Raw genomic sequence first — 14,560 nt, forward strand, 5'->3', positions numbered from 1 at the left:
TATATATATATATATACACACACACATATGTACATATATATGTATGTATGCATGTACGGACACCCCCACCCCCACCCCCCCCACACAAACACAAACACAAACACAGGTAGTTTTCAAAAGTTTGATTCAAACGTCTGTCAGAGCACATCACAGCAGCAGTGTCAGGAATTATTTTATCCACAGTATCTTTCTGTATTTTCTTCTGTAAAGTCAAATGTTGGTAGCTGTTCACATTTTTATTAGAGTTTTAGTCTAAGATGTTTTCATGCCCTGTGATATTTTTTCAGTAACCTGTAAAAAAGTGCTTAAAAAGGAAGACAAACAACAAATTAAATTTTATAAATACAGTATATAGAGAAAACTCATATGGTTATATCTGACAGATAAAAACAATATACGTATATGTTTACTATTCACAGAGGGTTGATTTAAACAGCCATCAGGTGCTAATGATCCATTGTTAGGCTGATGGTCCTTCTTGAGCATGTGATCAGCTGGTTTTGGTTGTCAGCAGCAAACTGGTTGATCCACTCTGAGAAGGTGCTATTTAAGAGACTGAGCTGAAAACAGCACCTCAGACTGAGGAAGTCTCTCGGATGAGAGACGAAACGTTTCTATATTTTTTTTCTTTGTTTTGTTTTTTGTTTTTTTGAATGTCCAGAGGACCAGATTGAACTTTTTTGAACATGGGATAAATTTTCATTCTTATGCTGATGATACACAGTTATATTTGTCCATGAAACCCGATGACTCCAATCAGCTACTTAGACTATAAAACATGTCTTAAAGACAGAAAAACCTGGATGACCCTTAATTTTTCCTTTTGAACACAGACAAGACTGAGGTTTTATTTTTTGGACCTGAGCATTTTAGAAATTTAATTTTTCAGTCTTTCTCCCTCCTTAGATGCATTAATCTGTCCTCCAGCTCTAATGTTAAAAATCTTAGTGTTATTTTTGATCAGGACAGGTCTTTTATCCCCCACATAAAAACATTACTAGAACTGCCTTCTTCCACCTGCATAATATCACTAACATTAGAAACATCTGATCTAAAGATGATGCAGAAAAACTGGTCCATGCATTTGTCACGTCTAGACTGGACTATTGCAATGGTTTATTATGTGGGTGTCCAAATACTTATTTAAAAAAATCTTTAGTTAATAATTCAGTTAGTACTTCAGGGGTGGATGTGGATGAATGGTAAGAGCAGTCGTCCTCCAATGCAAGAATTGGGGGTTCGATTCCACCAGCAGTCACATGCCAAAGTGTCCTTGGGCAAGACACTGAACCCCTCATTGCTTTTAATGTGTGTCCCATTGTTGTATTAATGTGATAAAGCACAAATTAGTCTTTGTAGAAATCTAGTAGAGTGCTGTATGAATGGATAAATGAGGGCCCAGATTGTGGTGTAAAGCACTTTGAGTATCTTGATAAGACGGAAAGGTGCTAAATAAGTACAGTCAATTTACCATTTAATCCAAAATGGTATCGGGACACCCCTAGTTCTAAGGTAGGTAGCTAAGCTTGTGTCAAAAAAGTTTCTAAAAAAATCCTATTAAAATCTCATCTTGTGACCTTTTCCCATCTTGTACTTTGTCTTGTTTTGTAAGCTGAATGTCTCGTTACACCCAGAATCATGACTCTGTTTCAGCAGCTGACTAGTCTCCAACAGTTTGCACCTTAAAGAAGGAACTGATTGTACTGGATCATTCACAAACCACCTATATGTATGCACTTGGTAACTGCTTAAACGTTCTCAGAGGCTCTGACAACATTACTAAGTTAGAGGGATACAGCAGTGGGAAATATTAGCTCCATCAAGCTCTGCCTGCCACTTAGTTTAATTACTGTTCTGTTGCAGCTCTGCCCACAATCTCTCATCGTTATGCCAGCTCCCTCTTATCTGTCTCCTTCCAAACTAAATATAGAGATAATGTTGAAAGATCCAGATGCTGCTGTGGCAGTCCATTGCTTTTGTCTTTAATACGTGCTCTCTGGGGAATACGTCACAATAAAAAGAGTTGGGAAAACTTGGGTGGAAACTCTCACAAAGAAACAAATTGGCACATTGGGGGCAATTAAGTGAGAAGATGAATAGCTTAATTTATTTAGAACTAGGCAGCAAAGTGCTGCTTAAAGGAATACGGTCTATCATGTGAAAGTCAGAAGCTTATTGGCACCATTTGATAACAGTGTTTCATCCATTTTGTGTCATTAATCTGTACAGGGTCGATACATTTTCAGGAAAAAACTGATTCGCTTGAGCTGAGCTAAAATAAGAAGTCTTTGCTGCCATCTGCTGGCCACTAAGTACAGTTCCTGCTGGCTCTGACTTTTGATTAAAACCATAAAGAGGATAATTTGTTGAAATATGCATGTTTTACAGTGATTAACTTCAACCACTCACCTTATCCTGCCAATGGTGAGATTGTAGAGCTGGATATGCTGAATGATCTCATCCAACAGCCTGTCTGTCATAGTGTCAAAGTCTGCAAACGTGTCTGCCTGCAGGGGGAAACAGCAGGGTCATCTCTGTGTGTCGCTTTACAGTTCTTCCAACACGTGACATCAAGACCGCTCTTGTCAAACACACCTGGTTCCTCTCAGACATGAGAAAGTCGAGTCTTGATCCCGGCAGCCCCAGCTCGATGAACGTCTTCACCAGCCGAAGGTCTGCACTGTTTCCTGAACAGCAGGAAAAGATGTTTAACGTTTCTGCCTCAGAGTTCATTAAGCTTCAAGATGCACTCAGAAAATATATTACTAGAATCTAAAAGAAGAAAGCTCATTATGAACTTAGACAAGCAGGGTGTGCAGCCTCACCATCCAGCCCATGGACACACACTACAAGGTGGATCCCATCATCAAACTCCTCATCATCCTCTTCAGGGGGGAAGTAGGGAAGATCTGATGCCAAGAGAGGAACGTCACTGTACAAGCTGGCCTGAAAGGTCAACTCTTTAAGTAGCTCTTCTTTGGCTTTGTAGAAACTAGAAAAAAAAACAGAAAAAAATCCAAGAGACTTTACGCCTACAGTTTTCTTACTTTATGTTGAAACAATGCATTAAATCTGCTTTTGTATTTCAGTGGTAGAACAATCCCACTGCCCACCTCTGAGCAAAGAAAAAGCTTTTAAACAGAAGTTGACATTCCTAAGTAAGCTTCTCAAAGTTTAGTCTGTCATCCTGCCAGGTTCCAGACTTCAGCTGTGCAGGAGTCAAAACAAATCCACTTGCAGTTCCTGTCGTAGCAGCTAATCATGACGGATTTGTCTGAGCACTCTTTGATGCGATTTAATACACTCAGGGGGCGTTCCACCTCGTCTTGACTTTTTCGCTTAAGATTTGCTCACACTTTCCCCATTTCGTTATGCGACACGTCTAAAGCATGAGTAAATGCCAGTTACTGCAACAGATGTTGCCAGCTATCTCAAAGAACCCTGGAAACTTTGGGTTTCCACCTCCTTTCGTGCAGAAGGTTCATATAATAATATCAGTTCATTCAAGCTTACTTTGGAAGATAAGCAATTCTGTTTAGATATTATTTATTGACATAGTGAGAGGAGTTTTTCCTGCTTGAATCAATTTTTCAGTCAAGTAGTACGCCAAAGTCCTCCGGCCCTGAAGAATTTGAATGTGAATGTTTGTAGTTTTTGAGATGTCGAGTGTTTTTCTGGATGGGAATTGAACAGGAAATGCAAGTTAACACAATGCTTTTGGTGCAAGATATTCAAACAAGAAGGCGTTACACTGTGTAGGAGACAGAAATGCGAAGTGACGAATCTTGGTGAGTGGTGGAAATAATTTTATCCACCACCAGGTGCAATGGAGGAGCCAGGGGTGGCCTTGACCACTGCAGACAACTCTTCGGCCACCCCAAGGGTCCCCACAATCATTTGAAGAAACTACTTTAAAGCAATGTAAAAACTAGTATATATACTAGTTACTACTTATATATATATATATATATATATAAGTATGATGTTAAAATTATTACTGTATATTTTTATGTTTATGTTTATGTATATTTTAGGTGGTTATCTTGTTAAATTTTGAAGAAATGCACAGCGAGTCCTCCCATGCACGCTCCCACGGACGTGAAACGGCTTTTGAAATGAAGCTGATCTGACCGTTAAAGTGCATTTATTAAAGAAAAGTGTGAGGATGGTGCCCTCTGGTGTCTGGTCCCCCATCCTTACACTCCCTGGTTTCTCTGTTAATTGTCCTGATTGTCTTCACCTTTATGTCCTGTCAGGTGTGTGTGATTGTTACTCTGTGTGCGCATGTATATAAGTCTGTGTCCTTGTATTACTCGTCTGGGCATCGTCTTGCATCCTCTGGTAATCGTCTTGTGATCTGGTTTCTCTCATGTCCCTGGTTATTCCCTCGTGACATGTAAGTGTTTTGCTGCCACATCAGCCTATGTTTTTGTATTATTAAAGTGCTACTACTTTTCCTCCCTGGTTCTGAGTCCTACCTGCACCACTGGGTTCTGCTCCTGAAACACCAATCCTGACAAAAAGTTAAACTGAGACACAAGTTTGCTATAAATTCGAGCAAACAAAAAATTGTTTTTAAGTGTTAATCTTGTTAAATCACTTCACCACTTGCTCTCGACAAGATCAGATGCTTCCCTCCCTCCCTCTCCGCTTTGCTTTGCTGCTCTGTCTGTCTGTGAAATTGCTGTGAGACTCTATTGCATTTCTTCAGAACCATAATTATGGACTCCAAAAAAGTTCACTCTGGTCCTCTGGACATTCAAAAAAAAATGTAGAAACGTTTCGTCTCTCATCCAAGAGACTTCCTCAGTCTGAGGTGCTGTATTCAGCTCAGTCTCTTAAATAGCACCTCCTCAGTGTGGATCAACCAGTTTTGCTGCTGACAACCAAAACCAGCTGATCACATGGTCAAGAAGGACCATCAGCCTAACAATGGATCATTAGCACCTGACGGATGTTTACTATACACAGGAGGTTGAGTGATACTAGCAATCACAGCATTGTAAGAGGGGGACAGTTGAACCCGGAGGCCTCCACCCCTGTTTAATGATGGACGGTTCTCTTCACAAAGATGGCCTCCTTTACTCCTCTCTCAAACCATCGTTCTTCTCTATCCAGGATGTGAACATCTTCATCCCTGAAAGAGTGACCGCTGGCCTGGAGATGAGTGTAGACCGCAGAGTCCTGGCCTGATGATGTTGATCTTCTGTGCTGGGCCATCCTTTTGGCCAGTGGCTGTTTAGTTTCACCGATGTAAGACTGATCACCCTCCTGACACTGAACATCATACACAATATTACTCTGTTTGTGCCAGGGGACTGAATTTTTGGGATGAACCAGTCTTTGCCGTAATGTATTTTGGGGTTTGAAAGGTGTACCTTTAAGACCTATTGGTAGCATGATTAACTCTGTCAATTACAATGTTTCCAAATATCTGGCGTCTGTACTCATCCCTTTAGTTGGCAGCTCAGAACACCACATACCATGGACTTTGTGGATAAGGTAAGGGATGTCATCATGGAGACTGATGAAACAATGGTCTCTTTTGATGTCACATCGCTCTTTACGTGCATTCCTGTTGATGATGCAGTAGAGGTGGTCAGTTTAAAATTAAAATCAGACACCACTCTGAGCAGCAGGACCACACTTTCTACAGAACAACTGTGTCAACTCTTGAAACTGTGCCTGCAGTCAACCTACTTCACATATGGGGAGCAACATTATAGGCAGAAACATGGGTGTGCTATGGGGTCTCCAGTTTCTCCTATTGTTGCCAACCTGTACATGGAGGAGGTAGAAAAGAGAGCCTTGACGTCCTTTTCAGGGACACCACCAAGTCATTGGTTCAGGTATGTTGACGACACCTGGGTTAAAATCAAATCTCAGGAAGTCCAACATTTTACTGACCACATCAACTCTGTGGATAAATACATCAAGTTCACACGAGAAGATGTAAAAAATGGCAAGTTGGCTTTCTTGGACTGTGAGGTCTCAGTCTCTGATAGAGGACATTTGCAAACCGAGGTATACCGCAAACCCACCCACACAGACCAGTATTTGCAGCTTGACTCCCATCACCCTTTGGAGCACAAGTTAGGAGTCATCAGGACTCTGTACCACAGAGCAGACAGCATCCCCACTAACTCAGGAGCCAGGCAGAAGGAGAAATCCTACACAAGACAGGCTCTAGAGCAATGTGGATATCCTAACTGGGCCTTCCTGAAAGCAGAGAAGAAACCCAAACAGGACTCCAATGATGGTTTGAGAGAGGAGTAAAGGAGGCCATCTTTGTGAAAAGAAATCGTCCATCATTAAACAGGGGTGGAGGCATCCGTGTTCAACTGTCCCCCTCTTACAATGCTGCTATTGCTAGTATCACTGTAGTGAACCTGATCTGACCCTGATCTGACCCTGATGACCTCAAATCTACCAGATGGACAGAGACTGTTATTTTCATTGATCTGAATACAGTCTGAGCCATCTGATGACTTTCTTTCTTGAATTAATCAAGCAGAAAAGACAATTTTTATAATCATTACTGTTTTACAAATGTTTGATAATCAAATTGTGTTAGTTCCATTCAATGCTTACAGGTTGGAAAGAACTACTCATTTTTATTTTACATAAACAGTAAGTAATGATTTTTATTCCTCATTCAAAGAAGAAATCAGGTTAATATGCATTTCTTGATTTTCTGTCTGAAATGAGCTAAGTAATGTAAGTATGTGAAAGGTCGAGTCTTGGTCAACTAAAATGTTTACTGAGAAGAAATGTCATGTTTTACTATTTAAGAAGATACAACAGCGTGAGACTCCACGAAGTCTGGTCGTCTGCAATAATCTTTTCTGTATGTTGAAAACAATCCTTGACTTATGATAACATCTTACATCACAAAAACACACCTCTTTCTGGTACATCCACGAATCAGAAAGCTCTAAATTGAACCGGAAGTCGACCCATTTAAAATGTGGCAACTTCCCAGTTCATGTTAGTTCTGAAGAGAATTCAGAAGAATTCCGGAGAATTCATGAAAGAGTCTGTGAGTCTGAGAGTCTGAGAGTCTGAGAGACTTAGACAATGAAGAGTTGCTGAGAGTAAAAGAATGAAAGGAGTTCAGAGTTCTTGGATGCAGAACGCGTTCAGGATGATCCAGAGACGTTTTGGAATTATAATTTCTGTTTGAACGACCCACGCACGACTCTCGAAGGATTTTAGCTGTTCTCAACGGAGACGCTGAAAAGAGTCTGAAGGATTCTTACTGAGCCGATTATCGTCGACCAGGTAAAGGTTTCTTCTTCGACCAAGTGTACCGTGGGCAAGCTGAGATCTGATGGAGCGTGCAATTTCTGGTCAACAGATATTAATTTCCTCACATATTTCCCTGTAAGATAAATCTCCATTTCATCGTAAACTCTCCTCTTTCTCATAAAATCAGTACAGATATTTTAGAAATATCTGAAGCAAAGTCCTCAAATCACCGCCGAGTGATTTGAAGTTCATTATTTGTGAAACTTGTCTGTTATTATTTTCATATTTTGCCAAATTAATGTAAATGTTTGATGTTAAACTTTGATTCTGAAAATAAATGACCGCATTGATTTGATGGGTCAAAGATAAATAACGTCTCTCGTTACATTTCTGTTAATTTCAAGGCACGACATTACACAGTCAGAAAGATGAGGAACTCGTGAAATTGTATGCATATATCTCATATATTTGTCATACTACAACTAGTGGCACGTACCTACGTGACTCACTACATCACTCAACCCCTGTGAACAGTAAACAGCCATCAGGTGCTAATGATCCATTGTTAGGCTGATGGTCCTTCTTGACCATATGAGCAGCTGGTTTTGGTTGTCAGCAGCAAACTGGTTGATCCACTCTGAGAAGGTGCTATTTAAGAGACTGAGCTAAATACAGCACCTCAGACTGAGGAAGTCTTTCGGATGAGAGACAAAAAGTTTCTATATTTTTTTTCTTTGTTTTTTTCTTTGAATGTCCAGAGGACCAGATTGAACTTTTTCGGATTTTTCTACCTGGATTATTGAGCATGCATCAGGATAATTATGGACTGTTTTGACCAGTTGGTCCCTCAACTCAATTTACAAGATTTCTTTGAAGAGAAGATAGGCTTTATGCGAGCCGATTTGCCCTGTTGGCACGCACGCAGCTGGATATCTCATCGACTTGGAAGAATTATGATGTGTCTATGTCTGCTGCCATCTGTGGATTTTAAGGACGCATATTTATGTGTATTATATTTATTATTTATTTATATTTATGTTTATTGACATCAAATTGACATCACTTATCATTATTAACATCTAATTAACGTTACCTGCACAGTAAAGGGTTTTCGATTTTCTGATTTCACTTTTAAACATATAGATGGAGGAGCGTTTTTAAAATATATCTTTAGCCAATCAAACACTTTGAAACTGTGAACTTACTGATTTTATTAAGCTACGAGTTAATAAATGATAATTGCTAGACTAGATTTTTGGATTTTTACACGTACTGAAATGATTATAGAACACCGTTTTGACATTACAAATATTTATAGGTTGTGTTTACAATGCTAATCAATTAATGATGTGATTATATCTAAAGCTAAGTTTTGGGCATTTTTGAATGATAAATTAGAACAACTGCTATTATGGATATAAAGCAATATTTTGAAAGTAGAGTTACAAATTTCCTATCTGTTATTAATTTATTCCACAACTGATTATTTGAATGTGGGAGAAGAAAATTACAAATTTTTTTTTTTAAACTAAAAGGGTTTTTAGAGTGAACTTCTTGATGTTATAACTAAGTGGACCTTGGGAGTGTGTTACAACCTAACGGGGAGGAAGTCAAACACTGATGATTAAACAGGAAATTTAACAGATAATATGAAGCGAAGTTCTGGGTAAATTTTTAACAATTAAGTACAGATGTGTACTTTAGAATTGTGGTTAATTTGAATTTTGAACTCAGCATTAATTGGGTGACAGATATTCTCCAACTACTTTGAGAGATGAGATGATTGATGGACTGACAAATTTTGGGGTGGGTTAGATATTAACGTTTACAGTTTATTAACAGCATTTCTGAGCGTTATGATGATTTTTTTCTTTAAAATTAACATGGTTGAGCAACACTGTTTGCAAGGTACTTAGTTAAGAACTACCTTTAAATGATTACTTGATGTTTTGTTTATTTAATGAATATTTGATGTGTGAAGGCATGAACAAGAATGTGCGTTTGTAATTGATTTCAAGAGCAGATCGTGATGAAATAACGCCACTAGATGGTGCAATTACGATGATAAATTTAATTATTAACATTGTTTTCTATGAAATAATGAATTTTTTACAGCTGGCTGACGAGCGACCAGAGGATTTTGATAAATACATATAATGGGATTTTATAATATAGATTTTCCAGGGGGTGAACTCATGACATTTTTCAATCTAAATTGGGATTAAATTGAAGGGTGGTGGAATGGGTGAATTGATTTGTTGGTTAATTGGGAATGTTTTTATATTAGATCACCAGGGGGAGTTGGGAGGTTCTATTATTTACATGCAATATGCACGTTAAAACACGTTAATTGTTTAAATCAGATTTTATTCACACAAACACATTTTCTGCTGTGACAGGCTAAAAATACCAGCAGCGCTCTGTGCAAATAAAATGGGTATTGCATGACTGAAGGGGAAGGGGGCACAGAGTTTTTCGTTTTCCTTTTCAGATGGACACAAAGGACCAGGCCTGCCCTTGGAGTCAAAAAGAGAAGTTCAGGTTCTACAAACTGATGAACATCTATTAGATAAGAACGCTTTCTTGCATTAGGACGCCTCCTGCAATTATTAAATCCTGTATTTAGAGCTCAGACTTAGACAAATGTTAGAAATTTCCATTATGTCATTGCACCACACCAGGGGGACCCTGAAGTCCTAGGCAGATGTCCAGGGCTGGGTCAGGCAACCTGAGGCTGGCAGGTCACATGCTATAGCTTGTAGGCATCTACCGCCAACATATTAGGAGTAGTTTACATTCAACCAGAGGAAAATGATTAATTGCTTGTTTATCTGGCGGTATTGAACTGGGAGTTTTTATGCGAGGGAACCCCTTTTGGTGACCCTCGCCCAGGGGGAGTTGTTAAGATATTTTTGGACTGGGCCTACGGTTTTGATCTGCTCAGACGGGATTATAATGAAATTATGACCCTGTTCTGACTGGGTTAAACTGGGTCAGCAACTCTAAAAAGAGTCTCCCTGAGATTCAATATCAGTCAAGAAAAAAAGAGTTTAATCTTCTTGCCACATCACGTAGAAAGGCTTTTGAAGCACCGTCTCATATTTCCTAACACGTCAGAACCACATAAGATCCATTGAGATCACACTTAGTCACGCTCCCTCATACACTGACAGGTTGAGCTCCCCTTCTGCAAAGGAGGAGTCTAGGACCCTATAAATGAGTAATGACATGGGGCATCGGGGCTCTTCCAGGTCTGTGAACGCGTCACAGACTTGAAAGTCCAGCGCTATAAATTGTAACCTTTTCCTGCCTTGATTTTAATACAATTGGTAAAACTTAATCGATGTTTCCTTGATTTATTTGTTATTTATTTGTTACTATGAGTTGCCACTTCTGAGGGAGATAGAGCTGGAGGAAGTGGTGGGGGCTGACTGAGGGTCCAGGGTCTGAGAGGAAGCCTAAGGCCCACGGCTAGCAGTAGCTAGCTGCAGTGACTGACGACCCGCAGTCAGCCTCCCAACGCAACAGCATAAATTGACAAAAAGTAAAAAAAATGTTCTGACTTGCAAAAATTGAGGATTTAAATGATTTATAAATGAGTGTGCAGTTGTTTTTGACCAAGTTTTTCTCAATACCATAGAGACAATCCTGCTGTTTTGTCAAATTCTGTGCAGTCACTATGAAAAGATGCCTCTAGGTGACTTGATGCTCTTGCCAAGACACACGTTTGGTTTTTCTTTTAGTCCTGTACCAAACCATGACCCCAAAACTTTTGTGTATCTTTACAGCTGTATCATTTACTAATATTAAGTTTAGCAAAAACAACAACTCACTTTAGCATCCGTTCATTGGTCTCTTCGTCCATGTTGATTGGCGTGAGGGACGAGGAGGAGATGATACCAAAGGACCCCAGGGGCTGATGGGTAATGGGTGAGGAAGCCTGGCGAGTGGATATTCCACTGATGGAAGGAGAGTCTCTTAGGGCAGAAGAGAACGGCAGACAAGTTGGAGCACATGACACCGACATGTTCACCACCTCCACCATCTTCTTGTTCACAAAGGCCAAGCCTGAGCTATGAATCTTCGAGGGTTTAGTCTGACAGTCGCCTGTTGATGTCCCACTCAGGGGAACCATTGATGGTATGTGGTAGGTGGTCAGGCCTGTCAGCTCATTCGGCCTCGGTGTGATAGTAAATTCAATTGACTGTGACTGTTTTCCAGGTTCCTGTAAATATCCCACATATGGTTTGTCCTCAGAGCTTTGTAGTTTGCTCAAGTGTAAACTTTGGCAGTCATCCTCAGTACTAATGTCTTCCTGCTCTGCTGCACTTTGATGCACACATGGTTTGCTTCCACAGTTGCAGGATGCTGCCTCTGATTCACCCAAATGCACATCATCTACTGAAGTGCTTCTTCCACTTGTGCGTGTTTGATGGTCTTTTTCCTTCCCCAGGCTTCCAATAACAGCACTTTCATTTACAGAAGGGCTTTCTATAGACTCTTGTGAATGCACTTCAGACTCGCCACTTAACACCAACTTGACTCTGCACATTTCTGATGGGTACTGCTGAGAGTTAGACTTTTCAGAGCTAATGTTCTTCAGATTTTGATCAGGATTTCTGTTGAACTGTGAACATTCACCCTGTTCTAAACGCAACTCCAAACCCTGGAGGTGAACTGTGTCTGTGTCCTGGTTAAGCAGAACATGGCCCTCCTCAGCATCTTCTGGGCTACTTATCTGAGGTGCAGAAAGTGACTTGGTCAGTTTGCTGAGCTGCCTTAGCTGCTGGTCCTCCTCGTAGGGCAAGGAGCTGATAGAGTTGAGTGAGGCCTGTATACCACCACTTGGAAGGCTGCCGTTGCTCTCCATCTGCAGACCTTCCACACAGCTGCAGTGGACTGGATGGTTCAAAACGATTTGATTTGGGATCTCTCGTTCACTAGAGAAATCCAGTGAAGGACGGCCCCGCAGTACAGTTTCTACAGGCCAGACCACAGAGCTGGGTTCACTCTCAATGCCTGAGTCAGAGATGAGAGAGGATGAACGCTTCATGGTCTTAGAGTTCACTAAGCCTCCATGGTGACCTTTTTCTTTTCTCATGTCTCCAGAAATGAAAGGTGTTGCTGGATGCATAAAGGAGCTAAGGAAGGTGTTACTTGGGGCATCTTCACTGTCATCATCCATGGAGTGATTAAAAGGCATAGTAGAGTCAGAATCTTCTTCATTGTTTCCATTCTCTTTTACTGTATTGTAGTTTAAAGCATCGCAAGGTTGGATGGTATTTTCTGTGGCTTTATGATAAGAAGTGTCATCCATGTCATGACTCGGGCCTCCTTCTTCTCTGTGTGGATCCACACCATAAGGTCTAACTGCACTGTAAGTCCAGCCAGGCCTGCAGCTCTCCTCATGTTGTCTTTGACATTCTGCTGGTTCCTCGATGTTCTCTGCCTCAGCTGCAGAGTGTTCAGCACCAATCTGAACAAAGTTTTGAGTACTTCTTACATCTGTCCTGTGCTGATCTATGATACATGAGACATTCATGGCCAGCCCCAAGTTGTCCTTGCTGTCTGAAGAATCCAGAGGTATTGCTGATGAGCTGGTTTCCTGGCTTTGCTCAGGAACTTTCTCAGCAGGACTCGTGAGAGGCGAGCTGGTTTGCTCCTTGGTGGTTTCAAGTTTTGGCACATGTGACTTTGTCTCTGGGAAAACAAGGATATTTTGCTTGGTGTGAACAATTATGCTCAGAGAGAATGAATGAATGAATGAATGAATGAATGAATGAATGAATGAATGAATGAATGAAATAATCAATGAATCAATCAATCAACCAACCAACCAATCAATTTATGAATCAATCAACCAGTCAATCAATGAATCAATCAGCTAGTCAAACTTTAGTTATAAAGCACCTCTCATGCAGATAGTGGAACACAAAGTATTTCACACCAAACTGAAATACATCAAAACAAAAGGAAAGCAATAAAAGGTAAACAAAAACAAAACAACTGCATACAAGATTTTATAAAACAGCAACAAGTTGTTAAAAGTTTTTTTTACAATGATAAGTCGAATATGTAGAGACTTAAGGAATTGGCAAAAGTTATTTTTTTCAAAACAAGAATGCACTAAAGGTAGCTAATTAAAATATAAAAATTGCAAAAACGTGAATTCAGAAGTCTAAAGATCCAAACCAAGAGTTTAATAAAGAGAAAACAAATGTCTGAAAATACAGTAGTCCCTCGTTTATCACGGTGGATCCGTACCCTGAAGACTAGTGATAAGTGAAAAACCGTGAAGTAGGAATAGTAGTAGTTCATTAGTAGTAGTAAGTAGTAGTTTATTTTGGTATATATATATATATATATATATATATATATATATATATATATATATATATATATGTATATATATATATATATATATGTATATATATATGTATATGTATGTATGTATGTATGTATTTATATCTCAGTGGCGGCTCATCAATAGAAGGCGCTAGGGCGCCGCCCACCCGCTCAAACGACTTACCACATGACTTACCATATTACATTGAAGACTTAAAAAAAAAATGGAATAATAAAATAAAAATATTTCAAAATATATGTTTTTTTTAGTTGTGTAAGATATTTTATAGTTAATGATGAGTTAAGTTGTTTCTTTCATAAACGGTGTCTCTGATTGGTGACGTATTTCTGGCCCCTGAGGGCGCAAGAATCTTTGCCCATAGACTCTCGTTAAAATTTGTACATGCGCAGTAGATTCTCTTTATTACAAGAGATAGGAAGATTGAGGACACATGTCTCATGCGCCAGGGTACACAGTCAAACGGGAATGGTATATAAAGGAATTTTAAACCCTTCCCACACTCTTGCAATATTCTAAACAATGTTTCTAAACTCTAAACGCTCTAAAAGAGCACAGAATGTCATGATTTCAGCTCTCTGTCTCTGCTGCTCTCAGCCACCTGCAAGCGCTCTTGGCCACGCCCACTTCTATGCTCTGCACGGAGAGCAGCTGATCAGCTGCCGCAGGAAGTTTATCCTGCAGTACGGGCTGCACAACAGTGCAGTTGGTGCTACATAATTTAAAATGCAGAGCAGTGAAGTTGGTGTGGCCAAGAGTGCTTGCAGGTGGCAAAGAGCAGTGGAGGCAGGAGCTGAGATGATGACATTCTGTGCTCTTTTAGAGCTTTAGAGTTTAGAAACATTGTTTAGAATATTGCAAAAGTGTGGGAAGGGTTTAAAACGCCTATATATATATATATATATATATATATATATATATATATATATATATATATATATATATATA

At 39.7% G+C, this 14,560-nt stretch overlaps 1 protein-coding gene across 1 annotated transcript in view; it reads right to left on the reverse strand.

Annotated features, from left to right (window-relative positions):
- fam135b (family with sequence similarity 135 member B) overlaps window positions 1-14,560 on the reverse strand; it is a 191,907-nt gene that overhangs the window by 5,338 nt on the left and 172,009 nt on the right. The window contains exons 11-14 of the mRNA XM_037693577.1: window positions 11,082-12,948; window positions 2,826-2,992; window positions 2,596-2,687; window positions 2,410-2,507 (exon numbers count right to left, since the gene is read on the reverse strand). Of these exons, the coding sequence (XP_037549505.1) occupies window positions 2,410-2,507; window positions 2,596-2,687; window positions 2,826-2,992; window positions 11,082-12,948 (2,224 nt within the window). The remainder of the gene's footprint in view (window positions 1-2,409; window positions 2,508-2,595; window positions 2,688-2,825; window positions 2,993-11,081; window positions 12,949-14,560) is intronic.

The sequence above is a fragment of the Nematolebias whitei genome, chromosome 19, assembly GCF_014905685.2.
Source record: "Nematolebias whitei isolate Nwh7 chromosome 19, NemWhi1, whole genome shotgun sequence".
Classification (NCBI taxonomy): Eukaryota; Metazoa; Chordata; class Actinopteri; order Cyprinodontiformes; family Rivulidae; genus Nematolebias; species Nematolebias whitei.